At 48.1% G+C, this 26,728-nt stretch overlaps 10 protein-coding genes across 14 annotated transcripts; 7 read left to right on the top strand and 3 right to left on the bottom strand.

Annotated features, from left to right (window-relative positions):
* The first annotated feature begins 218 nt into the window (after positions 1-218).
* LOC138123693 (uncharacterized) lies at positions 219-5,785 on the top strand. Of its 2 annotated transcripts, XM_069038481.1 has the most exons (9): positions 219-380; positions 713-788; positions 1,976-2,059; positions 2,122-2,330; positions 2,913-3,016; positions 3,129-3,404; positions 3,456-3,578; positions 3,627-3,799; positions 3,855-5,785. In XM_069038481.1, the coding sequence occupies exons 1-9, from the start codon at positions 334-336 to the stop codon at positions 5,676-5,678; spliced, it is 2,916 nt and encodes a 971-aa protein (XP_068894582.1). In that variant the 5' UTR covers positions 219-333; the 3' UTR covers positions 5,679-5,785. The 2 variants fall into 2 exon arrangements, with proteins under 2 accessions (XP_068894582.1, XP_068894583.1); XM_069038482.1 differs by lacking the exons at positions 219-380; positions 713-788 and adding an exon at positions 830-1,449.
* Positions 5,786-6,027: 242 nt separating this feature from the next.
* Positions 6,028-7,407, bottom strand: LOC138123700 (uncharacterized). The gene is made up of 5 exons (XM_069038492.1): positions 7,273-7,407; positions 6,660-7,025; positions 6,475-6,610; positions 6,247-6,425; positions 6,028-6,165 (listed from the first exon to the last, which is right to left on the bottom strand). The coding sequence occupies exons 1-5, from the start codon at positions 7,313-7,315 to the stop codon at positions 6,080-6,082; spliced, it is 810 nt and encodes a 269-aa protein (XP_068894593.1). The 5' UTR covers positions 7,316-7,407; the 3' UTR covers positions 6,028-6,079.
* A 145-nt stretch (positions 7,408-7,552) lies between these two features.
* Positions 7,553-8,692, top strand: Idi (Isopentenyl-diphosphate delta isomerase). Its single transcript, XM_069038493.1, has 2 exons — positions 7,553-8,031; positions 8,079-8,692. The coding sequence occupies exons 1-2, from the start codon at positions 7,729-7,731 to the stop codon at positions 8,541-8,543; spliced, it is 768 nt and encodes a 255-aa protein (XP_068894594.1). The 5' UTR covers positions 7,553-7,728; the 3' UTR covers positions 8,544-8,692.
* A 49-nt stretch (positions 8,693-8,741) lies between these two features.
* Positions 8,742-10,301, top strand: mRpL37 (mitochondrial ribosomal protein L37). Its single transcript, XM_069038489.1, has 5 exons — positions 8,742-8,998; positions 9,050-9,385; positions 9,436-9,722; positions 9,777-9,946; positions 9,997-10,301. Exons 1-5 carry the CDS (start codon positions 8,823-8,825, stop codon positions 10,240-10,242), a joined length of 1,215 nt encoding a protein of 404 aa, XP_068894590.1. The 5' UTR covers positions 8,742-8,822; the 3' UTR covers positions 10,243-10,301.
* Task7 (TWIK-related acid-sensitive K[+] channel 7) lies at positions 10,213-11,810 on the bottom strand. The gene is made up of 4 exons (XM_069038490.1): positions 11,668-11,810; positions 11,398-11,615; positions 10,903-11,303; positions 10,213-10,851 (listed from the first exon to the last, which is right to left on the bottom strand). The coding sequence occupies exons 1-4, from the start codon at positions 11,792-11,794 to the stop codon at positions 10,575-10,577; spliced, it is 1,023 nt and encodes a 340-aa protein (XP_068894591.1). The 5' UTR covers positions 11,795-11,810; the 3' UTR covers positions 10,213-10,574.
* A 94-nt stretch (positions 11,811-11,904) lies between these two features.
* On the top strand, positions 11,905-12,929 carry LOC138123702 (RRP15-like protein). The gene is made up of 3 exons (XM_069038494.1): positions 11,905-12,017; positions 12,084-12,397; positions 12,446-12,929. The coding sequence occupies exons 1-3, from the start codon at positions 11,987-11,989 to the stop codon at positions 12,851-12,853; spliced, it is 753 nt and encodes a 250-aa protein (XP_068894595.1). The 5' UTR covers positions 11,905-11,986; the 3' UTR covers positions 12,854-12,929.
* Positions 12,930-13,850: 921 nt separating this feature from the next.
* Positions 13,851-19,423, top strand: spn-E (spindle E). Its single transcript, XM_069038480.1, has 16 exons — positions 13,851-14,243; positions 14,450-14,605; positions 14,658-15,083; positions 15,127-15,291; positions 15,344-15,522; positions 15,576-15,733; positions 15,784-15,950; positions 16,004-16,337; positions 16,386-16,513; positions 16,564-17,168; positions 17,229-17,379; positions 17,433-17,876; positions 17,927-18,061; positions 18,125-18,679; positions 18,728-19,071; positions 19,119-19,423. Exons 1-16 carry the CDS (start codon positions 14,046-14,048, stop codon positions 19,249-19,251), a joined length of 4,278 nt encoding a protein of 1,425 aa, XP_068894581.1. The 5' UTR covers positions 13,851-14,045; the 3' UTR covers positions 19,252-19,423.
* Positions 19,424-19,468: 45 nt separating this feature from the next.
* Positions 19,469-21,441, top strand: TTLL15 (tubulin tyrosine ligase-like 15). Its single transcript, XM_069038484.1, has 5 exons — positions 19,469-19,625; positions 19,674-20,392; positions 20,442-20,699; positions 20,755-20,967; positions 21,018-21,441. The coding sequence occupies exons 1-5, from the start codon at positions 19,593-19,595 to the stop codon at positions 21,337-21,339; spliced, it is 1,545 nt and encodes a 514-aa protein (XP_068894585.1). The 5' UTR covers positions 19,469-19,592; the 3' UTR covers positions 21,340-21,441.
* A 48-nt stretch (positions 21,442-21,489) lies between these two features.
* Positions 21,490-24,371, top strand: Rab8 (RAS oncogene family member Rab8). Of its 2 annotated transcripts, none has more exons than XM_069038495.1 (4): positions 21,490-21,706; positions 22,068-22,128; positions 22,181-22,526; positions 22,616-23,370. In XM_069038495.1, exons 1-4 carry the CDS (start codon positions 21,583-21,585, stop codon positions 22,739-22,741), a joined length of 657 nt encoding a protein of 218 aa, XP_068894596.1. In that variant the 5' UTR covers positions 21,490-21,582; the 3' UTR covers positions 22,742-23,370. The 2 variants fall into 2 exon arrangements, with proteins under 2 accessions (XP_068894596.1, XP_068894597.1); XM_069038496.1 differs by lacking the exon at positions 22,616-23,370 and adding an exon at positions 23,377-24,371 and having other exon boundaries at positions 21,493-21,706.
* A 48-nt stretch (positions 24,372-24,419) lies between these two features.
* l(2)05714 (lethal (2) 05714) lies at positions 24,420-26,457 on the bottom strand. 3 transcript variants are annotated; one of them, XM_069038485.1, is made up of 7 exons: positions 26,005-26,457; positions 25,616-25,955; positions 25,424-25,569; positions 25,208-25,376; positions 25,003-25,151; positions 24,786-24,957; positions 24,420-24,632 (listed from the first exon to the last, which is right to left on the bottom strand). In XM_069038485.1, exons 1-7 carry the CDS (start codon positions 26,236-26,238, stop codon positions 24,490-24,492), a joined length of 1,353 nt encoding a protein of 450 aa, XP_068894586.1. In that variant the 5' UTR covers positions 26,239-26,457; the 3' UTR covers positions 24,420-24,489. The 3 variants fall into 3 exon arrangements, with proteins under 3 accessions (XP_068894586.1, XP_068894587.1, XP_068894588.1); XM_069038486.1 differs by having other exon boundaries at positions 25,006-25,151; XM_069038487.1 differs by having other exon boundaries at positions 25,424-25,554.
* Between the last annotated feature and the right edge of the window lie 271 nt (positions 26,458-26,728).

The following is a 26,728-nucleotide window of genomic DNA, read 5'->3' as shown; positions in this document are numbered from 1 at the left end:
ACAACGGAAATTTTCTCGATGCGTAGCATCAACAACATGATGCAACTCCATCATTGAACACGTTATCGTTTATTTTCCCGCAACTGTTATTAGCAAGAGTGCCCCATCGATCTTTCGCCCACGCTCAAGATCGATTTCGTCGCGATGCCTGAAGAGGTACTCTTCCCGTCCGAAACGTCGAACGGATCCCGTCAAATCGCCGACCACGAAAAAGCGGTTCGTTTCACGTGAAACGTCACAAATATAGATTCAACGCGACACGGGGCGGGAGTCTGGAGCCGGTCCAGATGCTCGCCGTGTCTCTGTCAGTGCGTATAAGTGTTCCCGAAGAAGATGACTCACCTTAAGGTCGGCGTGCGCGTGCGACCCATGTCGCGCAGGTATGTTTTCCCGACAGTGTTTTCAATTTTCCACGGAAAATTCACAAGCGCATCCCACTCGAAACTCCCACTTCTGATTTTTGCTCTCAACTCCCAAAACATCAACTCCGCAACTTTTCCTGCTGCATCTTAGCCGTTTGAAGGACCGGCGTAAACAAAGAACAGTCACGTGTGCACCACATCCCGCGGAAGCATCTAAATATAGAGGCAGCAGTGCAAAAAGTCAGTGCACTCTTTCGGAGAGCCCCCGTGTTGTTTACGTCGAGTCCTGCTCTCTTCTTCCTTTTCTCCTGCACGCTCCGTTCCCGTTTACACGCTCGCCCATGTTTCAGGGAGCTGGAGGACGACTCCCGCCCCATCCTGGACGTGGAGGACGACGGCAGGACCGTGGCCGTGACTAACATCAAGGTAATCACAGGCCGCCACTTGTCGCCCGATTAACCCGTGATTTACACCGATCCAGATAGAGTGAATGATGCGAGAGCCGCTCTAAAATTAACCAGAGGTGCTCCGCTAATTATAAATTGGGTCGCGCGAAAGGGTTATCCGACAGATAAGAGATGACATTGTTTGGAGAGTGGCGCTATTTTTGTGCGCCTCTATTTTCATGGTTTCGCTCTTGGTTTGTTATCGACAAGTCGGGTCACAAAAACGAGTGACCGTCCGCAACTCCGACAAGTTCACACGTGCGGAATCCGCGTGCCGCTACCCACACACGACAACAGCTTTACACTCTTTCTCCACACTTTCGCCACCAGTTCTGGCGTGAGCGTAAAGAAAACAAAACGCGGCTGTGGTATATACAGGGGAATACCAGACCGTGAGGGAAATTGCTCGTCTGCACGTTTGACAACTCGTGGGATGATTGAAGGTCAGATCTGAATTTTAAATTGGTGCAATTTTCTACTCCGGACAAGATTAACAGTTTCAATAAGCCGAGCTAAGCTCTTAAACTAACAATTTGTTACCCACTCGAAACGTCATTAGTGTTTGCTTTTATTTGGACGAATCTGTTGGCGTGCAAGAGTGGATTCTTCGGTGAAAAATTGACTGTTGGACGTTTCGATTTGTAAGTCTCTTGTATTTCCACTTTGTGTTTCTCTAGAGATTAAGAGTTGATGAGGAACAAGGCGAGACCAGGTTCAAGACAGACTTAAGTCATTAGTAACTTCTCCGATTTAGATTTATCGAGAAGCTTTTGCTTGCAGAAACTGTTTTAAGCCCAAAGAATCGTTCTAAAATCAATAAATAAAAAATTGTCTCACCTTAGAACTGTCAAAATAATTTTTTCTTGTCAAAAGTGGGGTTATGTTGTTACGACTCTTGACAAATAAAACAGGAGACTTTATTTGTTAGATTTACGTCGAATTCTGTTTAAATGAGGAGCCTCTTGGGCCGGCCCTGTTTTAGATGTCTCGTTAACTCTTCCCACGACCTCAACAACCAACAAGCAGTTTGTTTCCGCGTGTAAACGTCTCCAAAACACGTGTCCCGTGCCCATCTCGTCGATTTACAGCTCCGATCGCATCTCCCGTCTGATTCATTAATTTCTGCTCTAATTTGACGCACTCCTTTGATCTAATTTTAACCCCCAGGTACAGACCGCCGGCGACAGTCGCGAACGCATCAGGAGGTTCACCTTCGACTTCTGCTTCCACCAGAATTCCACGCAGGATGATGTACGTACGGCGCCGTTGTTTTTCCATTGGCCCCTATTTCCGTCCTGTTTGTTGCCGTTCAGGTGTTCCGCGCCGTCGAGAGCGTGGTCAGCGGGGCGGTCAAGAGGCGCCGCCACTCCTGCGTCCTGGCCTACGGGCAGAGCTCCTCGGGGAAGACGCACACGATGATGGGCTTCCCGCACGATCCGGGGGTCACGCCGCGCCTCTGCCACAAGATCTTCGACTATCTGGACGAGACGGCGGTGGGGGCCGCCGCCAAATTGGAAGTCAGGTACGGAGGGATTTCGAAAATCTGGGGAGTTTTCGGTCAGCCAACCCACCCGTTACCAATCTGAGTTCATTTGTTTTTAATTGACGTTCGCGGCCTGTCAGATGTGGTGGCGCCAATTACGAAATTAAGGGGTGGTTTTTACCAGTTGCGGGCCTCGTGCGTGCAGTTTACGCATCTAATCTCGCAGCGGCGTTATCAGAGCGCGAAGAGCGGCGTTTCTCACCCTTCACACATGCAACGATGATTGTTTATCGACCGGGACTGGTCCAAGTGGGTTTTCAGGTGGATTGCTCGAAATTGGCAAAGTTTGATTTGTTTAATGACAACAACCCTTCCGGCGCATCAGTTCGATTCGGGTCGAGGGTCGCGACTCGACCGAGCCGCCGCTATGTGAAGAAATTAATTATTGTTATGGCCGCAGTCGCGGAAGCTTTCGTGCTAATCTCCCACTATTTACTTATCACTTTTACAACTCTCCGACAAGTTAAAGTGTGTTCCAGCTAAATTCCAGACAGTGTTTGTCGGTGGGTCGCGGTGATCGTCACGCGAATTGTTTTAATTTATTCGGAGGGGTTGTTGCAGCTATTTGGAGATCTACAACGAGAAGGTGCGCGATTTGCTGCAGGACGACGACAAGGGGGTTCTGAAGATCAGGCAGCACCCGAAGAAGGGGCCCTACGTGCAAGGTAATAAAGAGTTGTTACGAGTGTGGTGTTGTGTAAAGAGAGAGCAACACCCATGATGGGAACCCAACGGTTACATAACCAGGTAGTTATTGTTCGGTGACACAATTCCCAGGGCTGAGTTGGCACTCAGCGCCGGATTCGGTCAGTCTCCTGCGTCTGCTGAGCCGGGGCAACTCGCACCGCCGCGTCGCCGCCACCCCGAGCAACCCCCGGTCCAGCCGCAGCCACTCGGTTTTCGTCGTCCAGTTCGACGACACCAAACTGACTTTGGTGGACTTGGCGGGGAGCGAGCGCGCCGGAAACCGCCCCTGCACCACTTCCCGCTTCCGCGAGGGCGCCAACATCAACAAGAGCCTGGTGGCCTTGGGCAACGTCATCTCGGCCTTGGGTATGTAAAGAGCTCGGTGTAAAAATAAGACGGCGCCGCTCTCGATTCCAGCCGAAGACGCGTCCAAGAGCCCCAAGGGCGTACGGCGGAGGTTCGTCCCGTTCAGGGACTCGGTGCTGACATGGCTGCTGCGGGACACGCTCGGAGGCAGCTCCGAGACCGTGATGATCGCGAGTGAGTGAACAGACCCACCTCCGTGCTAGTCTATGGGAGTTGTTGCAGCTATTTCCCCGTCGAGTGAATGCCACACGGAGACTGTGAACACTCTGAGGTTCGGGCAGCGTGCCAAGCTGATCGTCTCGATTCCAGTCGTTAATGAGGACCCCAAGGAGAAGACCATCCGGGAGCTGCGAGCGGAAATTGCGCGACTGAAGGAGCTGCTCCAGCTGGGACAGGTGAGTGACCCCTCCTCCCGACTCCTCCTCCTCCTCTCACCGTCTCGCGTTCCAGATGTCGAAAGACAATCTCAACACCACCGAAAAGCTCATCCCCGTGATGAGCTTCACCGAAACGCAACCCTCGAGACTCCGACGCACTTACAGCATCGACCACTCCAAGAAACCCGAAGCGGTTCCGCCGCGCAAGTACGCCTCCGAAGAGAGCGTCTCCAAGAAGAGCAAACCCCTCAAGAGCGAGAAGAGCGTGGTGACCGACGCCAAACCGAAAGTCGAGGCCAAAGTCGACTCCATCAGGAGAGCTCCAGTCAAGCCTCGCTCCCAGATCGTCGCCGCAGTCACCCACAGACTCTACGCCAAGACCAAGAAGAAAGAGGTTGGCACCGACACCTCCGACATCCCCCCGGGAACTCCCAAAGAGCTCTCGATTTGCTCCAACGCTCGGCTCCAGCTGAAGGAGCTGAGCCGGAAGGCTCTCAAAGCGCAGAAGTTCCGCAACGAGGAGACTCAAACCGAGTTGTTTCCGGTGCTGCGAGTCAAAGAGATTTCGACGGACGTGGACGACCTCAAGGGCACTCTCTACGAAGTGAAGGACATGCAGACTTCTACCAGTTTGTCGACTGAAGACAAAGAGGTCAGCTGCACGTTTTTGGACAGCTTCAAGAACGCCTTCGTGGTGACTAGAAGTTGCGGGACGCAGTCCCAGTCGACTGTGTCTTTCACCAAGTACCTGCAGGAGCCCCCCAAAGTCGAGATCTTCAACCCTCACACTGCCAACCCCATTTACACGAGCTCCGTCAACATCAACATCTCGCACAATTACATGAACGGGCAGAGAGTCTCCGACAGCGTTTCCGACGATAGTCTCGACGACCAGACAAATGTTTGCTTTCCCACGCCCGATTTGATCAGCAATCACAACTCGCTGGAGCCCCACGCAACCACATCCAAAGAATCGCTGGAAAGCAAGATACGGCACGCCAGCTGCGCCGTCCTCGACCAGGAGCCAGGAGAATTCGCCGACTTGATCCAAGACAACTTCCAGACTTTCACCGCGACTTGTTCCACAACTCCCAAGTGTCGAGAACGGGTCGATTCCGTCCACATTCCCAGCGTGCACGCGCCGCAAGTCTGCCAACTAGACGAGCCGCCGCAGCGGTGCGAATTCTTCACGAGCGCGGCCCCAGAGACCGCCCGACCCAACATCGTCGACTGCAAGATGTACAGCGACGACTGCATCACGCTGATCGAGCCTCTGGTGCTGAAATCGATCATGAAGCACATTCCGGATCAAGAGACGCACCCCCCGGACTCTCTGGACTACCACAAGAAGGTCCACTTCAACAAGTCCTGTCACAGCGACAGGATGATGAAGGCCATGTCGGGGTTCCTCGAAGAGGCGACGATTCTCATGTCCAATCTGAAGATGGCGGCGGCGCGGCTCGACCACGAGTACGAGGTCCAGGTGTCCATCAACGGACTCGAGCAGAAGAAGCGGCGCAAGCGGAAGACGTCGAAAAACGCCAAGTGTCAGACCGACGAGGCCGAGGTGAAATCGGACTACATCCAAACCGAAGACGACTTGGACTTGACCAACAAGTACGAGTTGCTCCTGGAGGACTCGTGCCGAAGACTCGAGGAGAAGATCGCCGTGGCCGCGAACGACGAGGTGTACAACCCTTGGGAGGTGCACGAAGACACGAGTCTCGAGAGCAACCCTGTCACGTTTTCGGATTACGGGAGTCTGCCCCGGCGCAAGAAGAGGTACTCCTCGTGCACCCCAAGTGCGTATCTGAGGCAGCTGGCGACGATGCGGCGCCAAGTGGTGGAGGCCTCGCGCGAAGAACTTTCCAACAACAGCGAGACCAGCGTTTCGTAACAGTTTTGTAATTAAGACAACGTAATGTAATGAGTTTTATTACGATATTTATACATTTATTATTTATGAATAAACAGTCGTGAGGTTTCTATTTTACAAAAACGAAACTTTCATAATTCACACCTGAAATAACGACGAAACAAATTGGGTGGTGCCTGGCACGGTTCCACCCAAAACTTTTAAATGTCTCTTTAAAATTACAGGATTAAACACAAAGTGTCTCGTAAAGTGCGACGCACAAGGGCGCGACATTTGTCACTAATCAGGCGACAATAAATCTAGCACAAGAACTACGTTTTGGATAAATGGAGGTGGTTAGAGTCGCGGCGTCGGGATCGATGAGGTTCGAGTCCCGAGTGGATGTGGCTCCGGTGAACATTTAACAACAATTAAAGTGTGCATTAAAGACTGAACGCTGAAACGATTAGAAACAGGAGTAGCGTCACTTTTGCGCAAGAACTGTCAAAAGCTCTGCCTGAAAGAGATTCTGGAACAAAAAAGAGTCGGCAGTTTTAGACTGTTTGTATTTTGGAATAATGCAAATTTCGTGCGAGTTGAGAGATCTTACCCGCGGGGTAGTAGAGTAAGCTCCTTTTCTTGACGTAACCGGTGCCAGGAATGCGAAGCTCGCAGTGTATCAGGGAGCCAGGAGCCAAAGACTCTACCAGAGCGTTGGCAACGACGAACACAGAGAATCGACCGTTGGGATGCTTGCTCGTGTTCCACTCCAGCGTCTGCAGCGGATTTCTGCAACCAACAATAAATAATTTTGGAAGTTTAATGTCGTCTCGAGTACTTGTTGTAAAAGTCGTCTGTTTTGTCCTTGTAGAGGATCAGCTTGGGCGCCGGGTACACCTCATTGGCGTAACAAGTAAAATTGACGCTGTTCTGACTGGGCTCGTCCTTCAGGATGACGAGCGTGCGTTCGGGCTCTGAAAAGTCCAGTTCTTTAATCGGTCGCACAATCGTGTGCCAACGCACCGAAAACGATCATGTTCTTGATGCTGAAATCCTCGTCGGCGAAAGTCGACACGAAGCACCGGTACTCCCCCGCGATGTCGGTCGTCGGGTTCCAGATCTTCATCGCTCTGTAGACGCTCTTCGGGTCGTCCGTCGCCTTGTAAGTCAGATCGACGCGGTTCTTCAGCAGCCCGAGACTCTGCGGCTTCTGCGGGGGGATCCACTGGTAGACCACCTCCTCGTTCAGCAGCCACTTCACCACCAGTTCGGTGTCGTCCGGACGCACCGAGTAGTTGCAGTCCAGGATGACCGGAGTCCCGGAGTCGTTCTTCACAGCGCTCGGTACTTTAACGTAATTTATTTGGATGGCCGAGGCCACATTTAATGCTACAAAAATCAATTTTAATCCGACTATTTTAATATTTATGGTTTGGGTGGCGGGGTTCATTCAAAGAGATGCGTCGTGCTAATTTTACCTTCAAAGGGTGCGTCAAAGCTGGGGTTAATCACGTGTAAAATCGCAAACGAAGCGACGCAACGTGCGATTTGGGACAAAATGGCAAAACGCATATGCAGTGGGGTTGGGAGAGTGACTTGACACGAGTAGGGTGGGTCTGAAGACGACAACTCTTACCCCAAGTCAGCAAGAACGGAATGGAGATTTTGCTGGGTTGCATTTTGAAATTTGAACCGACGTTTCGTGCACTTCTGGAGAAAGTGGACGAGACTTATGCCTTGCGCGTGTCACAGTTCGGGACATGCGCCCCGCGACACCAAATCTCAAAAGGTGAAATAAAAATAATTCCTGAAGACCCTCCATCTACGACACTGGTAATTAAACAATTTTAGACGACTCACTTGACATGCGAGTATTGCCGGTTGCATAACTCGGATTGGATGACGTTTGAGTGACGTTTCTTCAGTTATGGTAGTTTAACAGGTTTTAGAACAATAATTTAAGGAGCAATTAGTGTTAATCGGGCATTTCGATAAAATTATATAAATAAAAAGCGCGGCTTTGTCTTGCTATGTGCGTCTTGGTCGACCTTTCGTGAGTAAAGTCGTCGGTACAGTTAGGTTAGAAGTCACGATGTTGACGCTGCCGTTTCGAAATCTCGTCCAAAAGACTGCGAAAAGGGCCCTGCAGAGTAACGTCCTGTTTAGGCAAAAATCGTCAAAGGGTCAACCGTCCGAGAGCACGAAGGTTCAAGAAGCCGCTCTGAACGAGAACTTGTTCCTGGTTGATGAACAGGACAAAGTCGTGGGACGCGCGACGAAAAGGGAATGCCACGAAGTGAAAAAATGCGGCGAAATTTTGCTGCACAGGGCGTTCAGCGTTTTTCTGTTCAACGGTAATGGGGACTTGCTTCTGCAAAAGCGCGCAGCTGAGAAGGTACTGTCAAGTTTGTTTCAGATTTATTTTTGATTGTGTGTTTCCAGATTACCTACCCTAGTTTGTACACAAATTCATGCTGCAGCCACCCAATTGCAGATGTTGCAGGCGAAGATGAGGAAACTGACGCTATGGGAGTGAAAAGGGCTGCACAGAGGAGGTTAGGTTTTGAATTGGGCATCCCTAAGGACAAGTTACCATTAGAAAAGTTTGATTACATCACGAGAGTGCATTACAAGGATGAGGGGAATGGCCAATGGGGAGAACATGAAATTGATTATGTCCTGTTCTTCCAAGGTGATGTCCCTGTGAATCCCAATCCCAATGAAATCTCTGAGATCAGTTATGTGCCCAGGGAAGAAGTGGACCAGCACATTCCCACTCTGGGAACTTTGACTCCCTGGTTTTATTTGATTTTGAAGCACAGGCTGAAGCTGTGGTGGGACAACTTGGATAAGTTGGACCAGTTCAAGGATCACCAAAAGATTCTTAAATTAGGAACAGGAAAATAAGTTTCTTTGTCTTTTCATGTAATTATAAGCCAGAAAGTGGTCTAGGAGGTTAATTATATTCTTGGGCAACCAGTTATTATTTCCCCCAAATTAATTTTTTTATAATGTATATATTTAACGAACGTCAAGAATAAAGGTCGCTAAATATTTGACTTTGTTTGCATTTAAATAGTCTTAAAAATAAGTTGTTTTCATGCAAATTGAGGTTATGTCAGGTGTCAGTTTGGAGGTTATGTGGACAAAAAGTGCGGTTATCTCGGTTTGTTATAAATAAGAAAAATGCGGCTTTCTCGTCAGTTGTGCAAGCAGCACATCGGTTGGCACTTCAAGACGTTGTGGGCGACCAAAAGCGCGCGGAAGATCGAAGACACGGGCGTCAAGAAACTCCTAACCGAAAAGGGGATCCCGGTGGTAAGACCCGAAGACATTTTGAACGACAATCGGAAACTGGAAAAGTAGGAAGCGATTTTTGGTTCGTCTTGTACCTAAAGTTGACGCTTTTGTAGAATCGAAGTCGTGGGACTTAAGCCTAAACCTGTAGAGTTTGACAACACGCATCCCAATTGGCATGACAGGGTCCTGCTCACCTACAAAGACCACAATGTTTTGTTGGAGGGGCTGACCCAAGCCAAGATTTTGACAAACGCGGTAGAACTGAAGCAGGGGCTCCCTGACAGAATAGTGTTAAAAGATTCAAAAGAGTTCGACAAAAGGGTCAAGGACATTATTCTCACGTCGCACGTTTTTGACGCCCAACAAGTGACGTTGCCAAAAGTAAAGGATCCGAACCGTCCCGCATGGAATTTTCCCAGGTCTTATGGCATATCACAGGAGAGAGTGATGTAATTATGCTTATAAAAAATGTATAGAAATGTTAGTTTTTAATTTTTAGTAAACTACTGTTGCTCAACTTGTTGCAACTAGTCGAAAACACCAGTGAGTTGGAGGTCGTGAAGCAGCGCTTTGTCGCAGACGATTCGCATTTTTGCTACAATTTTGAAAAATCCGAACGCCGCATCCAGTTTGAGCTGAAAGGCGACACCCTTTTGACCTCCACGAAGCCCCTAAGTCCCGTTAGTAATCAACCAACTGACAGTCTTGACCTCCCCGACATTTCTCCCATCGCCCCCACCGTGTCCTTGACTGAGGAAAACATCTACGAAATTCGGGGGATTTACCGTAAGTTATGATCCCGCCGTGCGATTTGACAAAAAACAAAACAAATCATTGCAGCCCTCAATTTAAAATTCGCCAAGTCGCACCCCCACACGATTTTCGTGCCTCACGTCGAATCTGAGGTAAAAAATCTGTATGAGGAGCCAGTGACGGAACCCCAGATTTTCGGACGCTCGCTTTTGAAAACCTTCACGGTGGCCGCGTCGTACGCCAAAGAAAAATACGGGGTGAGGGTTACAAAAAACAAAAATTTTTTTTGCTACTATTGTGTTTTTAGAACGCAAAAATTCTTCCGCAACCTGTGACTGTACAGTGTGTCCACACTAACGGCCGATTGTTCCATTTTGGAGTCCTGCAGTTGAACACTCTGGACTTGGAGGATGGCAGAGTTAAGAATGTTTGGTACCAAACAGAGAGAATTCCCCTTTTTGACAGTTGTGGCTACAAGTTTGGCAGACCTGTCTTGGAGGGGTACAACAGCAAAGTGATCCAATATTTGAACGCTTTTTATAATAATGTGTGATTATCATAAGATTTATGTATAAAAATTTGACACGTAAAAACAGTGATAGAGTTGTACAACAGTTAGTTTTTTTTGTTGGTTAGGTTTCGTCTCAATGACCTAATCAACAGCGATTACGAAGAATCAACAGCGATTACGAAGACAGTAGAGTCTAAATCTCTCGGAAAAATTAACAACATCAATGACGTTTACATATGGGTGGACCCCGACAATATTTTCCCCCAGAATCGCTCAATACATTTCGTAAATATTATGAAAGTTGGCACAACTGCGCGTCGCGTGTTCAAATTGGAATTGGCAACTTAATCCAGACTGTATTTGTTTTTAAACTGTCACACCGATGCCCTCTTGATTTTCAAATTGGAAGCCAAAACAGTCTGCGAGGGATGGTAACTCGTGTCCAAAAGCAACTCCTGGTTGTCCCCGTGATTCAGCCCTAGACAGTTGCACGAACAGACCGACATCTGGTCTATGTCCCCGTTCTCCCCTACAAAAGCGTGCCCCGCGAGCAACTTCCCGTTGACGGCCATGACCTCCCCGTCCAGGGTCAGAACGTGGTGCGAGGACGACTGCAGGTCCTGATCGTCGCGTCTTATGTCCTCGGCGTTCCTGAAATGTTCGTTTAATCCGGGGAATTTGACCGCGCCGGTCGGTACTCACATCGTCATGAAGCGCAGCACCAGGAGATTGATGCTGGCGGCGACCACCGCGAGGCCGAACAAGATGAAGACGAGACTCAAGGCCACGTAGCCGGGCTTGTCCTTGAGGGCGTTGTCGTTTTGCAGGGCTACGTAGTCGCCGAAGCCGATGGTGGTTAGGGTGACGAAGCAGTAGTAGAAGCTGTCGAAGTAGGTCCAGCCTTCGTAGCGCGAGAAAACCGCGGCTCCAGTGGTGATTATTATGGAGGAGAGCATCCCGGTGGCGAACATCAGGTTCATTTCGGTGGCTTCGATCTTTTTGCAGTGTAAATACTTCTTGATTTGTCTGATGACGACAGAGGCGAACTTGTTCAGACGTTCACCGATGCTCTGGAACATCACCAGGCCTAGAGGGATTCCCACCTAAAACAATCACGTTGAAGTGTACTTATTACATATTTGACATCTGTCATCCATGTTCAAGTTACGACATAAGACACTCTTGAGGATTTATTACCATGGCATATCCCATGCAAAATGCCTTTCCTCCGGCCGTTACGGGTGTAGAGTGGCCGTAACCGATCATAGCTAAGACGACAGTTGCAAAGTAGAACGCCCCGGCGAACTTCCACTGGGGCCCCGCTTTGTGGGGTTTGTACTCGGTGATCACCAACTCGATCATCCTGTAGTCATCTTCTGATATGTTGTATTTGCTCTTGAGCGCGTTAGTGGATGCTGTCGATAAATAACACCAACATTAAAGACAATTACATATTGTTGTACCAACTTTTGAGTAGTTCGTCTCTTCTGCTCTCTTCTTTTGACTCAAGGGCGTCGAATACGGCTGCCCCTATTAGCAGATAGGTGAACGTGCAAACTACCAACGATAAAGTCCGAACATTCTGGCGTTTCATTGTAAGGATTCAATTTGTTTTGAATAATTAATAAACACAGATCGATTCGAACTTGGGACGACGCTCGGGACGCTGGACGTCGGCAGGGTGCCAGATAGTGACTTTAGTGAGAAAAATTAAGTCACTAGAAGTGTCACGTTTTATGTCAAGCACGTTTCGGAACATAACCTACAAGTTTTGTTTTGATTGAAAATGATTACAGCGAGGGTGATCGAAACTAACGGTAATGTATTCGATTATATCTTTTTAAATAGGAAAATAAGGAAAAAAATCGTTTTGTTAATGTCAGAATCTGAAGAGAGTAATGTGACCAGTGATGAGGAGTTAAATGAGGCTAGTGATGAGGGAGTAAATGAGGGTAGTGATGAGGAGCATGGCACGTCGAATGCGGGTTGGGCCGACTCCATCGCCAAAATCCTAAAATCGAACAAGCCCAAAGGCAAAAAAACACTTGTATTGTCAAGAGCAAAAAAACTAACAGACTTGAAAAAAACAAAAACAAAATCGGCCGGTTTTGAGGTAGCCACCGCTGATGGAACTGTCAAGGAAGAACAAGTTGAAGTTGAAAATAAAGAAATAAGCCAAGAACCCGCGCGGAAGAAGGTTTGCGTTTTTTAAATCTAGTTCACAGTTTTATTTTGTCACTTTCAGAAAAGAGAGTTGCCTAATTTGCGTGTGAAACCCAACATTTTAGAGAAAGACAAAGAGAGAACGTTGGCAAAAATCGCGACTAAAGGCGTAGTGCAGTTATTCAACGCGGTGAGGATGCAGCAGAAGGACATCAGCAAGAAGTTGGATGAGGCTGGGCCTTTGGAAGCCAAAAAAGAAAAGGTGTTGAAGAGTATTGACAAGAGGGCGTTTCTGGACGTGTTGATGGGGGAAAAACCGCAAGCTCAGACCGACAAAGCTGCCGTAACTGCGACGAAAAGTGAAGAGTCCACGTGGAGCGTCTTACGCGACGATTTTATGATGGGGGCGAAGATGAAAGACTGGGATAAAGAGATGGAAACGGAAACGGAGATCGAAACCGAGCAACAGGTCGAGATGGAGTCTGATTAACCAACAACAAAAAATATTGTACAGATGTATTATGTATTTATATTTTACAATAAATCGTTTTTTAAATACCGCGTGAGCAAGTACTGTTTGAATTGGCAATAAAACTATGGTGACTTTTTTGCGTCTCTGTTGGTTAAACTTGTCACATAACCGGAAATGACGTCAATTTGAGAGATCGCCGAAAAGTCGTGTAATGCGAAACAACGGTTTATTGAAAAAGTTTTTAAATAGAAACAAGTAGAGTTAGGAGTCAGGAATTCGAAAGCTCGTAGGGCAAATAAAGCATCCTACAAAGTAGAGTTAGGAAAAGGCATTTAATTTAAAGATGCTGCTCCAGATGACTCCAATTTATTATCAATAAAAGATTACAAAAACCAAGACGTTTAAATTTGAAATCTATGTCATCTATAACGATAATTCATTGAAACAAACCGAAATAGGTACAATTTACAGGCTTGCGAATTTGAAGTAAATTTTTCTATTTCCAACTCAAACGGGTATTTAATTTGTGTTTTGAAAGCGTGGGGTTTTTTAAGTTCGAATTTGGCTATGAGAGCCTCTCTGGATTTTTCTCAATCGTTGAAAAATTAGGTTTAATTTTTTCATTCACGCACGGATTAAATCTCAATTGATTGAAATAGAAATTCTTTTTAAGCAGCATTGAAAATAATAATTAATAACCGAAGCAGTTGTTTGGTTTGGTTACGTTATCTCTGGTTTGGTTAAAACTTTCAACTCAACCAAAATTGTTGGTTGGTATCCCTGACGATTTCCAATTGATTTCAAAGAAAACAGTCTACATAATGAGTTTTTACATTGAATTCTTCCACATTTAGTGCCTTCTAAGAATTTCTCACCCCTTAACATGCCTTAATCCTTGGTATATTATCGTTATCACCAGTTAACCAGGTCCATTTTAGTCATTTTACCTGTCCCGCACAGGTAAATCTACGGGTGTTCTGTACATTCCTCGTCACGTGTTCCAGAACAGCTGTGTTTTTGTTTTGATGAATTCACGAGCTGATCAAATACCGCTTATCGGGGTAAAATAATTGATAATTGATACTGTTTTTGTGCGTTAAAGAAAAACAAGACGGACGATTCGGTAGTTGTTGGGCGCATTATCGGTTGATTTTTTTTTTGCATGTGTCGTTTAGGTTAAGTGTACGTGTTTGCTTAAACCCGCTTCAAAATGAGTGGTAATTTCTTATCCGATTATATAAACGGAAAACTCCAGCCTATACCCCCGAGTGGTGTAATCAACGGGATCCTGAGGTATGAATCTTCCTCTGAAGAGGAGGATTATGACTCCGATTCATCTGTTGAGTCAGGCATCGAACAGCATGAGTATATGGAGAAGGAGCTCAGCTCCTACTATCGTGAACCAGAGGTAAGGACTTATAAGGACTTTTGCCAACTTCATTAAACTACCAGAGTAATATTAGATATAGATAATACCTTAGTAGTGAAACTAGTGAAAGGAAGTTGACTATCCTTTTAACTTTACTTTGAATCGTTACGAAGCGACACCTGGCGGGCGAAATTTAATGTTCAACATTTCAAAAACATTTCCTTTGAATTTTTTAATTTTCGCAGACAGTAGGGGGTTTGACCGACATCGACGATGGCCACGAGGAGTCCATCCTGGGGACAGAGATCATGGAGCAGCTCCACGTCCCCAAAACCTTCGAAATGTACAAATTCGACACCTACTGCAAGAGCGAGTTACCGATCGATTCCTACCGCACCAAAGTGAGTCCACTCGATTGCCGCGTACTAAATTTCTCAAGAGACAACTTTGCAGATCCTCGACATGATCAACACGAACTCCGTGGTGATAATTCACGGCCCTACCGGTTGCGGCAAAACCACACAAGTCCCCCAGTACATTATGGACCAATGCAGAGCCACCAAATCGCCGTGCAACATAGTAGTCACCCAACCGAGACGCATAGCGGCCATAAACATCGCCCAGCGCGTCTGCGAGGAACGGGGCTGGGCCATAGGGACAGTCTGCGGGTATCAGGTCGGCCTCGACAAAAACGTGGGCGATCAAGTCATCCTGACCTACATGACCACTGAAGTCCTGCTGCAAAAACTGATTCTCCAAAAAAATCTCAACAAGTACACGCACATCGTGATCGATGAGGTCCACGAACGTAACAAGGCTCTCGACTTTTTGTTGCTTCTCGTGAGAAAGTATCTCTTTACGAATTCCTCGTCCGTCAAGGTAAGTTTTTGCGACGATTCCAACAGTTTCTAATCGCGAACAGGTCATCCTCATGTCTGCAACGATGCAAGCCAAGGAGTTTGCCCAATATTTCCGGAGCGTCTCCCGGAATGACCCTAGAGATTATTTGCTGGCGCCTATATTGCACGTCACCAAGAAGAGCCAATACACCACAAATATTTACTACATCGAGCAGTTCCTAGATGGGGTAGGTGCGGTGAGAGTCTCGTGTGACAAGTTTCGACGATTTTTTTTTCCAGCAAATACCACATTTTAACATCGATGAACCGTACATAATGGAAGAGCAGTATGAAGCCTGTTGGAAATTAATTTCGCTTTGTGATAATTTCGATAAAGACACCACAACAGGAAGCGTTCTAGTTTTTTTACCAGGTTACCACGAGATCGAAGAAATGCACAACATTTTGCTCAAGAAGAAGTAAATTGTAGCATGTTTGGCGCCTGCGCACTTTCTATTTGTTTATTTTTTAGGTTGTCTGCCCTGGAGTGGGAGATCGTGCCTTTGCACTCTTCCCTCACGAGTGACCACATGATCAAAGCTTTCCAGAAACCCAAACCGGGAGTCAGGAAAATTATCCTCTCGACCAACATAGCCGAGAGTTCTCTTACTGTTCCAGACGTCAATTATGGTATTGTTTGAATTTTTTGTTTTCGCGTTTAGCAAACTGTCATTTTTTAGTCGTCGATTTCTGCCTAACAAAAATGATGGTGGTCAACGAAACGACAAAGTTCTCCACTCTGAGCCTCCAGTGGGCCTCTCACGACAACTGCATCCAGAGGGCGGGGCGAGTCGGTCGCGTGGCCAATGGAAGAGTGTATCGCTTGGTCCCCGCCGACTTCTATAACGTCAGTAGTGCCAACCGAACAAGTCTGGTGTGTTGTAACTAGATTTTTTACAGAATCAGATGCAAGCCACCTCCATCCCCGAGCTGCAACGCGCCCCCCTCGAGAACATCATTCTCTACATGAAGCTCCTGAACTTGAACGACACCCCCAAGAATGTTCTCTCTCTGGCGATAAGTCCCCCAAACTTCAAAGACGTGGAGGCTTGCGTCTGGCACTTGAAGGAACTAGGCGCTTTACTCCAGACTTGCAGAGGCGTCAAGAGCGCCGCCGACGGGGACATCACCTTCCTGGGAAAGATCATGGGGTCGCTACCCATCGACATCCACCTGGCCAAGTTGGTGCTGCTGGGGCACATGTTCAGCTGTCTCGAGGATACCGTCATCATGGGTGCGTCATCTGGTCTTCGTCGGGGTCAAAACTGACGATTTGTTTCAGCCGCCGGGAGCATGACCAGAAACCTCTTCGTCAACAACTTCCACGACAGACTGAAGTGCTACCGGAAGAAGTTGCTGTGGGCGGACGGATCCTGCAGCGATTTCATAACTCTGCTGAATCTGTACAAAGTGAGCGTAGCCGTTGTTTCGCGTTCGGTCGTTTAAAATGATTTGTTCAGGTGTGGCTCAACACGAAGCGGGAGAACGCTTTCAGGACCAACAACGAGGCGTACGCCTGGTGCAAGACGAACTTCGTCAACATGAGAGGACTGAGAGAGTGGGATTTGTTGATAAACGAGATCAACGCTCGTCTGAAGAGATTCGGGATCGAGAGGTCGGCGGGGGTGACCAACGTGCAACTGTCACCGGTCGAGAAGCCGACCATTTTGAAGGTGATCATCTGCGGCGCCTTCTACCCCCACTACTTCGTCAGGTCGGCCGACTACGGCCAGGTGGACTCCAGGGAGGCGGTCAAGATGCTGAACGGTCGCGACCCCTACAACACCGTCTACTTGACCAACATGAAGCTCCACCACCCCGGACAGATCTACGTCAGGGAGTTCAAGAGATTGCTGAACCACGAGAACGACCCGAACGTCCACATCGGTTTCGACGGCCAAAGCAGCAAGGTTTTCGTCGAGTTCAAGAACGTGAAGAGGCCCGAACGAGTGACAGTCGACGGGAAACAGTACGTCACCACCATCCTGGGTAACATCGCGATGGACGTGTACGAAGCTGTGAGACGCAGACAGTTGAACTTACCCCTGAGGCTCCACGTGTTGCCGTAAGACCCAGGAATTTGATTTGACGGGAGTGGGCTCTGACGGATTTTGTTTTGTTGTAGAAATCACAAAGCCTGGCAGTTCGTCGATTCGACCGAGAGCAAGCGTCGGCTGTCGATCTCGTCCTCCGACGAAGTGAATTGTTACAGCGCCATCAACTACTCACCTCTGCCGCCTCTGGACATCGAGTACGTCACCGTGACCGTCACTCACGTTGGTACCTCCACGTTCGCTCCCGGCAGCGGTACTAACTGTTCAAATTGTAGATCATCGACGCGGGCAACTTCTTCTGTCACAACTGGAGCGACGAGACGCGCATCTTGCTCAGCAGGATCTTCGCGGCTTTGAACAGCGGCGAAGTGTTCTTGGATCCTGTGGAGGGAAAAGTCAAGATTGAGACGAAAATGTACGCCGCAGTTTTCGACGAAGACGGCAAATTGTACCGGTGCAAGGTTCTCTGCATCAACCCGGGCGAACCGCCGGTCGCTCACGTCCAGTTCGTCGACTACGGCAACACCCAAAAGGTGCACACGAATCGGCTGTACGAACTGCCGAAAGACAGCCCCGAGTGCGACGTCGAACCGATCGCGATGCGATGCGTCCTCAGCGAAGTCGAGCCGCACAGAGCTCTGGACTCCAAGGGTCTGTGGAGCGAGAAAGTCAACAACATCTTCAGGAGGAGGACGGATGGGGTCCTGCTCAACGCAAAGGTACAGTGCAGGTGCTTACGCGGTGGGCGTAGTTAATTTTATAGTTGTAGGTGTACTCGGTGGTCGACAACGTGGCCCACCTCGAACTGTTCCCGAAGAATCCCGCCCCCAACGTCGGTTCTTTCAACAAGTGGTTGATCAACGAAGGCCACGCGCAACCCCTTCAAGAGAGTCAGAGATCGAAGGTGCGTCAGAATTGCCAACCGAAATTGACGCATTTGTTGAACCGTGAACATTTTATTTCGCAGATGGACCACGAGACTCGGCGCAAAGTGTTGAATTCGGACGATCCGAACAACCTGAGCGCTCTGTTCAAGAGCGTCGTTGATGTCTCGACCAGCTACACCGACTTCGAGGCCCCCGAGAGGAGCGAAGCGACCGAGGTGGTGGAACTGAAAGGGCCGTACAGTCCTCTGGAGATGAAGGTTTGCGGCTTGGTGGAGGCGAGCTTGGGGTGCACCGTGCGCGTGGACGGCGACTCCGTCAACGCGGTGCTCCTCGACGACGACCCCGAAGACGACCACGCGAGGTTGTTGGTGGCGGGGCAAGTGGCGCAGTCGGCGCAAGCCAAGACCATCAAGGTGTCGCAGAGCACCCTCATGCCCAACATTCCGGGACTGCCCATGTGGATGACGCTGTTGTTCTGCCCGCGGATGGAGCCCAAGCTGACGGAAGACGGGACCAGAGTGGCGTCGATCTTGTGCGGCCTGGGCTGCAAGGAGTACAGCGACAGAGCCAATTTCCCCATGCACGACATAAGCCTAGTCGTGGACACGGAGCTGCAAGAGGAGACTATAGTCAAGGTTGTCGTCCCCAGTTGCCGAAATTCGCTTTTTCACGCCGTTTTGCAGATAAACGAGTTGAGGTTTTTGATGAACCGCGCGGTCAAGGCGATGAACAACATCTACGACGCCCTCGACAATCCCGAGGAGCTCTTTCCCATACAGAAGAGGCTGAAAGAACAGATGTTCAGCTTGTTGCACACGAAACCAAACACCGTCAACAGGGTCAACGTCAAACACGCAAACTGCTGGAAGAGGGGCACCTGCGCCGACGTAGAGATCATGCGGATCGATATTGAAGAGGAAGAGGACGACATATGGCCCTTGCTGTGGTTTGTCAAGTTGAAGAAAGACAGCCATGCAACGGCAGCCATAAAGAACAATCTGGAGGAGTTGGTCCAGATCTCCAAAGGGTGAGACACGTCGGTGGGTCGGACATTTTGGAATTTTTTGTTTTTAGGTTGGTACAAGCGAAGGAGATAAGGTGTGAGCTCTGTGAAGTCAACTTGATCTCCGTTAGCGACCTGAGGGTGCACCTGTTCAAGGACGGACATAAAACGAAGCTGGCAAAATACCTGCGAGATACCAAATAAAAAGAATTGTTACGATTGCTTTTAATGTTTTAATTGTAGACAAGATTTCTAGTTTTTTTACTGTACGAATTTTAAGTTGTTTGTTTTTGTATTGCGACATTACAAAATATGTTTACGTTCGTTCGGAATTAGTATTCAGTGTAAAATGCCAAAATAAAGCTTTGAGTTAGAAGTGTCGTTTACATTCCGAACCTGCCGCCGTCGGCGATTGGAAACTCACGTGAGTCCATGTCAAGGTCAACAGAGAAAGTCAAGGACCGCGTCAGAGCTGAAGAAGAACGTGTTAGCATGAACCGTTACATGCTTCCGTTTAACGTCAACAGTTAGTCGTGCTATTTACGATGGCCGAAATTGAGGAAAAACGAGCAGAAGGGGTGAGTTTCGCTTTTTCCAAGTTGCGACAATCTGAAACGGAGTTTTAGGAACAAGAGGGGGCGCGGCCGGGCGTCGTGCAGAGTTTCGTGTCGCAGTACGAGAAGTACTACGGTTTGTCGGTGCTGATCGCCGTGGTGTCGGCGCTGACGATTTTAGTGATCGCCGCCGACGAGTGCAGAGTGTGCTTCAACAAACTGGAGGAAGCGAATCAGGTCGCCACTTCCGACGGCCATAAAACGTACTGGGTTTACGGGAAGAACGTGGAGAGCGGGCATCTGAGACACGTGTTCGAGGTTCTGGGCAGGCTCGGCTACAAGAACGACCCGAACGCGACGGACTGGGATTTGCTGTGGGCGCACGACTATCCGTTCCGGAAGCTGTATCCGCGGTTGAACGATCTGAGGCCGCACCAGAGAGTCAACCACTTTCCCGGCTGCGGTTACATCACCAACAAAGTCGATCTGGCGGTCACCAGACTCCGGCACATCCCTCCCGCGTTCAAGCTGCCCCAAGACAAGCAAGACTTCTTGGCGTACGCGGCCCAACACCCTAACGTCAGTTTCGTGCAGAAGAACAACGACCACAGAAACATCAAGGTGAAAGCCGTGGCCGAAATCGATCTGGATTCGGAGGGGACGTTCGTCCAAGAATTCATCGACAAACCTCTTCTGGTGAGCGGCCACAAGTTCGACATCGGGATTTACACGGTCATCACGTCGATCGACCCCTTGAGAGTCTACATTTACAACGGGGACGTCCTCTTGAGGTGGTTTCTTCTGTCGATTTTGCGCCCACGTGTGACAGTTTCGTTTCAGGTTTTGTCCCGTCAAATACTACCCCTTCGACCCCCAAAACCTCGACAAATACGTGGTGGGGGACGACTACCTCCCCATATGGGAAGTCCCTGCTCTGAGCTACTACTACGACGAGCTAGGCTTCGGGATGCGAGAGAGTCTCAACGCTTTTCTCCGCTCCAAAGGACAAGACCCCCAAAAAATCTGGAACCAGATCGAGGACTCCATCAGGACCTTGATCCTCAACAAGGAACCCAAGATCGTCGACGTCGTCAGCAAGTAACCGCCACCAGAGGGCGCTCGTTATTTCGTAATCCCGACAAGTGTGTTGCAGGTTTAAGTCGAAGCGCAACTTTTTCGAATTGATGCGTTTCGACTTCGTGATCGACGAGGACCTCAACATCTACCTGCTGGAGGCCAACATGAGTCCCAACTTGTCCTCGGCGCACTTCCCCCCGAACCAACTCCTTTACGAGCAAGTCGTCTACAATATGATGGGGCTGTTGGGGTTGGGGGAACGAGTGCGCAAAGACTCTCTCGCGGTCAGGTAAACACGAGTGCGAGTCTCGAGAGAATGTTTTCCCTTTGGACTTTTAGGTCGAAATCTGAAGAGCAGATGATCGTGTCGGATAAAAATTTGGCGACTTATCCGAAAGAGTGCAACAGTGTGATGTGCAAAAGCAGTTGCATGTCGCCTGTGTGTCAGCTGTGCAGGCCTTGTCTGTCAGGTGACACAGTTGAGTACTTGAGGGAGGCCTACAAGGAGCATCTCAACAGGGGGGATTACAAGCGAATATTTCCGCCTAGTTTGGGGGGTTTGCAGGTCGAGGGGGTCAGTTTGGAGGAGTACTCCGCCGAGAATCAGCTGCAGTACAGGTGGTTCTTGGGAAAGTGCCAGTTGGACGGCACGTGGTGCTAGTGTGCGTCATCGGAATGCGGTCGTCCCACAAATCAATAGACTAGTTGTATTTTGTAATAAATTGTAATATACCAACAAAACAATAAAAGCGTTTCCTGTTTATCGCGTGTTATGCAACCAGCATTGCTCACCTAGGGACTTTGGCGTTTCGTTTGGTGACATTAGCGACAGGTTTCCGATGTGTCTCGTCAAGACGTGAAGTGACCCGGCAGAGAAGAACAAAAGTGTCTTGTGTGGCAAAAGATGGCAAAAACGTACGATTACCTCTTTAAGTTGTTGCTGATTGGTGACTCCGGCGTGGGAAAAACATGTGTGTTGTTCCGTTTTTCCGAGGACGCCTTCAACACGACGTTCATCTCGACGATAGGTGAGCGTGAATTTATTTTGATCTGGACCCGACCCGCACCTCGGGCATACTTTCGACGATCGCGTTTTTTCAAACGCGTCTAAATCTGGTCCGGGCGCGGGAGCGATTTTGGACAGCGCGATGACGGGTCGGGTCGGACCCGTTAACCACACCTAGCGGCCGAAACGGCCGCCCCGATCGCGCCGCTGCATTCCCCCGCACGACAATCCAATTGCGACCATAAATTGTGACTAACGTGCTAATTATTAATGACATCAACTTGACTAACAGATCCGCCGGGAGATTGACAGGTGTCAGACCGTGCTTGACCGTGCGCTCTTTCGCGCCTGCCAAATTGACCAACGGAAATTTTTGCTTGCAGGCATCGACTTCAAGATCCGAACGATAGACCTGGACGGGAAAAAAATCAAGCTGCAGATATGGTGAGGCGTAATGTGCCGCGAGGTTCTCGGTTTGATCGCGATTTGTGCGCAGGGACACCGCCGGACAAGAGCGCTTCAGGACGATCACGACGGCGTACTACAGGGGGGCCATGGGGATCATGCTGGTCTACGACATCACGAACGAGAAGAGCTTCGAGAACATCAAGAACTGGATCAGGAACATCGAGGAGAACGCGTCGGCCGACGTCGAGAAGATGCTCCTGGGGAACAAGTGCGAGCTGGAGGAGAAGCGGCAGGTGTCGAAGGAGCGGGGCGAACAGTTGGCCATCGAGTACGGCATTAAGTTCATCGAGACCAGCGCGAAAGCGAGCATACGCGTCGAGGAGGCCTTCTTCACCTTAGCCAGGGACATCAAGGCGAAAATGGAAAAGAAACTGGTGAGTAGAGAGCGCTGGAGTTGTCGAGACAAGACACGAACGGAACTAATTGGTCTTTTTCTCTTTTATTGCGACCCTTTAATCGGCAGAAGGTAAATACGTTTTTTATTTGGAGTAAGCATGGCTTGAATGTGCTTGCGCGGCTTGATTTGCCACCGGCGCGGCGGGCCCCAGTTCAAAAACTCGACGACTTTTTAAATGTCGGCGACATCTAAAAAGTGCGACAGTTGAACGTGAGATAACGCCCGCTCCGCCCATGCATGCGTTTTCGATTTTTCTGGGATTTTTAGTCGTGTTTTTTTTTTTTCAATTATCGTCAAAATGCACCGGAACAACTGATTAAACAGTAACTGATAAAATCCTTCGTAATGACGACACCAGCGGGCGTAGGCTCGCAATGTCATGCTTGAGGATAACGACTGAATAATGATAATTTCACGGTAGCACCGTATAAAATATTTACGACCAATTCCATCATTCGGCGAGACACTAACATGTCACTTGTCCAGACAACCGAGCCATTCGAAAGTAAATTGAAATATTTTCGTGTGGCCGTCAACCATTTAATTACTTTAAACAATGGCGTAAGCTGGTGCTTGCATGAAACTAGGCGTGCAGTGAGGTGTCCCAACGCAGGATGCAGATGTCACGGTGGCGCCACCTGTAACGAATAAGGGGGTATTCTGGTCTAGAGTTTTGAAAGAAGTCGTGGCAGCCATTATTTGGGATTTTTTTTCACGGATACATATCCTGTTCCAGACCAGAATACCTCTTGAAAACAGTCGATCGGTTGGGACACTTTTCTGTGTGACCTTTTCATCCCCTAACCATGTTTTTGTGGGTGGAACAGGAGGCGAGCAACCCCCCTAAAGGAGGCCACCAGCTGAAAGCGACAGAACCACAACGAAAGCCGACGAATTGGCTGTCCCGGTGCACCCTGCTCTGACCAATCGGCGGAGTTTAAACGCCCTTATACTAATCGTTCACATCACAGCCTTAAGGGAGAGTCGGTTCTTTTCACTTCCTGAGGGACAGGCGACGTTTTTGGCATGGGGGGTAGGCTTCGTTCGATACCGGAGGTCGTCAGGTTGTGGTGTGTAAGGTGTCGCCTCGACGTGTCGTCCTGTGTTTTGTGAATCATTAAAAAAAAGTCGTACTCGTGTGTTGAGATCAGGCGAAAGGGACCAACTTTCCGTTGAGGAACAAACCGACGAGAGTATTTTTTGTTTTCGTTTATTTTTTTCTTTTGTGGAGGCCCCCGGTTCCCTCACAAAGCACCGGACGGCATGTCAGCGACCTTGATAATACTTATGTGATTAAGGGTAATTATTTTTTTTACCGTTGTATTTTTTTTAGATAATTTATAGGTATATTTATACGTGTGCACATTAAATTAAAGACAATTGTATTCTTGCTGGCAGTTGCAGACTTTCTCACAACAAATGTCAATTACTGTTTTCAATTGCCACTAAGGATATTGTTACATTGATTCTTTGTTGTGATTGCGATTCATTTATTTTTTTTTTTTAAATTAGTTACGTCTTAATTATTTTTACTCTAGCATAAAACGAACAATTAAAATGAGAACTTGCTTTTCCGATTTTATTTGTGTACATAAAGATAATTTCGATAATTTCAAGTATTTTTTAATGAAAATTCTTACAGGGCGTTACAAAAAAAAAGTTAAAAAAGAATTATATATCCAGATCACCTTAGTTTTGCAAAAAGACGATATTAAAGACTAGATTTTGTACGTTTGTATATTTAAATTTCACAAATTGTTTAAAAATTATCGCCCTCTAGTTTTAGAGACTACACTAAGTAAATAAAAGTGATGGAAACCTTGGAGATGTTTCATTCCACACTAAAACGCTTTATGATTAATAAAAAGTCACAGTTTTATAATTTATTGGCCAAGCTCTATAAAAAAAATACTGCGTTTTGTAAAAAATGAAAAAAACACTTACATAACACCGAGCTCGCGCAATTTCCCTTGCATTTTCTTTATTGTGCCCTCCCACAAGGTCTGCAAGGGCTCCCTGGTGGTGTTGCCGCAAGTCCCGGTTATAACATCAGTCGCGGCCTTGAACGCCGCAATATAATCACCTAGTTCAATTAGATCGATGTTAGACAATTAAAATGATCGAAAACTGTCAAATGACTCAAATGTCAAAAAGTGATCGCGTCACGAGACAACTAGCGCCACCGGTGTCGAGACTGTCAAGCTTAAAGACGGTTGACACCCGCCCACTGGATTACCTTGTTCCCCGATGACGTCGATGGCCCTGTTCAGCAGATTTTGTGACTTTTGGGCGCCCTTGATGTCGCCCTGCGTCACGGACTCGCGGATGGACTGGACCAGCTTGGGTAAAAAATTCAAGCTGACTCCCATGATGCAGGAGAAGCCGCTGGCAGCCGCCCCCAGGACCGCCTGCAACAGGACGAATAGAACGTGCGAGAGCGCCCCCTATCGTACTACTTCGTCCGTCCCCATGAACACCGTGAACTTGTCGCGGTTGACCGCCATGGCGGCGGTGCTCTGTTGGATGTCGTTGGTGGTGTAAATCACCCCGACGAACGAGTCGACCTCGCCGATTATGTCCAGCAGAAACGACGTGATGTCAACTGAAAAGCGACGTCAGTCGGTTCAGTTTCGATCGGTCGAGTCTAAAAAGACATACCTTCGACGTGCGTGAATTTGGGGTGGTGGTGGTAGAGGATCGGGACGTTCTTGGTGAAGTCCGCGATCAGTTTGATGTACTTGATGAGGTCCAGGTGGTTTTGGGGTTTGTTGTAGAGGTCGGGGAGGATAACGACGGCCCCCACATCCCGCGTGTTGGCGTGTTTCGCCTGAAATGGTAGTTAGAGGCGGGTGCGAGACGGAGGGGGCGGTTTACCAGTTCGATGACGTCTTTGAGGGGGGCCCCGCCGATCTGGACCATCAGGAAGAGGTTGTGCTTCTCGCAGACGTCGGTCCAAGCGTCCGTCACGTTTATGCGTTCGCGGATCGTCAAGGACATGCCCTCGCCTATGATGTCGTTGACTGAAAATCGAACGTTGCGAACGGATTTTTTTATTGATATCATTACCTAAGATTCCTTTCACCTCGCAAGCGTTCAAAAAACGCGCGTATTTTGGAATGGCTTCCAAATTTATATCGGGAGTGACCCTTCTGGTGTTGACAAAAGGTGTGAACACGGGACACAACAGGCCCCTGAATTTGAATTTTTGCGCCTCGAAAGCGGGCACTGTCGCTCTCAACATGTGCTTCTTCGAGGACATGTGTTTGTGTATGTCGGAAATGCCACATCTGTAGTCCTTTTTACAGAATTTACAATAGAAGTAGGTGTTTCCGTGGATGCTTTCCGACAGCCACGACTTCAGTTCGGGTTTGTTTTCCCATTCTTTCTTGTATTTTGGTATGTATCGCTAAGTGACAAAACTCAAAAGGTTAGTTTTTACAACCGCACTCACTTACTTTGGAGTTATTGTCCTTTGATTTTTTACATGCCGGTTCGTAGTTTTCATCTTTTTTGTCGTCGCGCTTCTCGATATCGACCTCATCGTTGTCCGATTCTTCAGGGGCGAAGACCGAGAACAAGTCTTTGGCGGTGGCCGGGTTGGTCAGTTTCGAGTCTTTCTCGGGACTGTCTGTTTTTGTTTTGGTTTTTTCGCGAGTCGGTTCCTTCTTGGAACATTCCGGTTTCGTCATTTCGTGATAAAAAGTTGATTTATTTATATTTTTCTTTTTCCCGATACATAACCCCAAGAGTCGACTGACAGCTGAACGAGCTGCCAACCTGACATTTTAAAAAAGACATTCGAAAATACAAATCACCCCTTATTTATATTTTGGAAAAAATCTCCAAACTTCTTCTTCGAAGAAATTCCAACATGGGTATAAAAATTGATGAAAAATATCTGAAGTTCATTCACGTTCTGTTCCTATCACATTCCTGGTTAATTCATTTGACGCGGTCGGAAGTTCCCGATCGCTGTTTTACCAATTGCCAAATATTTTTTCCTAAACCTTGAAGTTATGTTTATCCAATTAAAAGTATTGATGCTTCGCCGATGCCGATAAGCGAAGAACAAAAAATAAACGCAAGAATATTTTCACTTCTTTTTTGCTACCTTAAGCACAACGGCTAATTGTTGCGCCCGTTACCACTTAATTGTTTCTATTCTGTGACTGAATTATC

The sequence above is a fragment of the Tenebrio molitor genome, chromosome 2, assembly GCF_963966145.1.
Source record: "Tenebrio molitor chromosome 2, icTenMoli1.1, whole genome shotgun sequence".
NCBI lineage: Eukaryota > Metazoa > Arthropoda > Insecta > Coleoptera > Tenebrionidae > Tenebrio > Tenebrio molitor.
This window is presented reverse-complemented; position numbering and strand designations above follow the sequence as displayed.

Coding starts and splice junctions, on each gene's coding strand:
- LOC138123700 (XM_069038492.1), bottom strand. CDS start 7,315: ATGCAACCCAGCAAAATCTCCATTCCGTTCTTGCTGACTTGGG. Junction 6,426..6,474: donor ACAGACGACTTTTACAACAA/GTACTCGAGACG, acceptor TGTTGGTTGCAG/AAATCCGCTGCAGACGCTGG. Junction 6,166..6,246: donor CTTACTCTACTACCCCGCGG/GTAAGATCTCTC, acceptor TTTTTGTTCCAG/AATCTCTTTCAGGCAGAGCT.
- mRpL37 (XM_069038489.1), top strand. CDS start 8,823: ATGCGGCTTTCTCGTCAGTTGTGCAAGCAGCACATCGGTTGGCACTTC. Junction 8,999..9,049: donor GACAATCGGAAACTGGAAAA/GTAGGAAGCGAT, acceptor ACGCTTTTGTAG/AATCGAAGTCGTGGGACTTA. Junction 9,723..9,776: donor CGAAATTCGGGGGATTTACC/GTAAGTTATGAT, acceptor AAATCATTGCAG/CCCTCAATTTAAAATTCGCC.
- TTLL15 (XM_069038484.1), top strand. CDS start 19,593: ATGGCCGAAATTGAGGAAAAACGAGCAGAAGGG. Junction 20,393..20,441: donor AACGGGGACGTCCTCTTGAG/GTGGTTTCTTCT, acceptor GTTTCGTTTCAG/GTTTTGTCCCGTCAAATACT. Junction 20,968..21,017: donor AAAGACTCTCTCGCGGTCAG/GTAAACACGAGT, acceptor TTGGACTTTTAG/GTCGAAATCTGAAGAGCAGA.
- LOC138123702 (XM_069038494.1), top strand. CDS start 11,987: ATGATTACAGCGAGGGTGATCGAAACTAACG. Junction 12,018..12,083: donor GAGGGTGATCGAAACTAACG/GTAATGTATTCG, acceptor TGTTAATGTCAG/AATCTGAAGAGAGTAATGTG. Junction 12,398..12,445: donor AAGAACCCGCGCGGAAGAAG/GTTTGCGTTTTT, acceptor TGTCACTTTCAG/AAAAGAGAGTTGCCTAATTT.
- Idi (XM_069038493.1), top strand. CDS start 7,729: ATGTTGACGCTGCCGTTTCGAAATCTCGTCCAAAAGACTGCGAAAAGG. Junction 8,032..8,078: donor AAAAGCGCGCAGCTGAGAAG/GTACTGTCAAGT, acceptor GTGTGTTTCCAG/ATTACCTACCCTAGTTTGTA.
- Task7 (XM_069038490.1), bottom strand. CDS start 11,794: ATGAAACGCCAGAATGTTCGGACTTTATCGTTGGTAGTTTGCACGTTC. Junction 11,616..11,667: donor AAGAGACGAACTACTCAAAA/GTTGGTACAACA, acceptor ATTTATCGACAG/CATCCACTAACGCGCTCAAG. Junction 11,304..11,397: donor TTTGCATGGGATATGCCATG/GTAATAAATCCT, acceptor TGATTGTTTTAG/GTGGGAATCCCTCTAGGCCT.
- Rab8 (XM_069038495.1), top strand. CDS start 21,583: ATGGCAAAAACGTACGATTACCTCTTTAAGTTGTTGCTGATTGGTGAC. Junction 21,707..22,067: donor GACGTTCATCTCGACGATAG/GTGAGCGTGAAT, acceptor TTTTGCTTGCAG/GCATCGACTTCAAGATCCGA. Junction 22,527..22,615: donor CGAAAATGGAAAAGAAACTG/GTGAGTAGAGAG, acceptor TTTAATCGGCAG/AAGGTAAATACGTTTTTTAT.
- spn-E (XM_069038480.1), top strand. CDS start 14,046: ATGAGTGGTAATTTCTTATCCGATTATATAAACGGAAAACTCCAGCCT. Junction 18,062..18,124: donor AAGAGAGTCAGAGATCGAAG/GTGCGTCAGAAT, acceptor TTTATTTCGCAG/ATGGACCACGAGACTCGGCG. Junction 19,072..19,118: donor TTGGTCCAGATCTCCAAAGG/GTGAGACACGTC, acceptor TTTTGTTTTTAG/GTTGGTACAAGCGAAGGAGA.
- LOC138123693 (XM_069038481.1), top strand. CDS start 334: ATGACTCACCTTAAGGTCGGCGTGCGCGTGCGACCCATGTCGCGCAG. Junction 381..712: donor GTGCGACCCATGTCGCGCAG/GTATGTTTTCCC, acceptor CCCATGTTTCAG/GGAGCTGGAGGACGACTCCC. Junction 3,017..3,128: donor GAAGGGGCCCTACGTGCAAG/GTAATAAAGAGT, acceptor CACAATTCCCAG/GGCTGAGTTGGCACTCAGCG.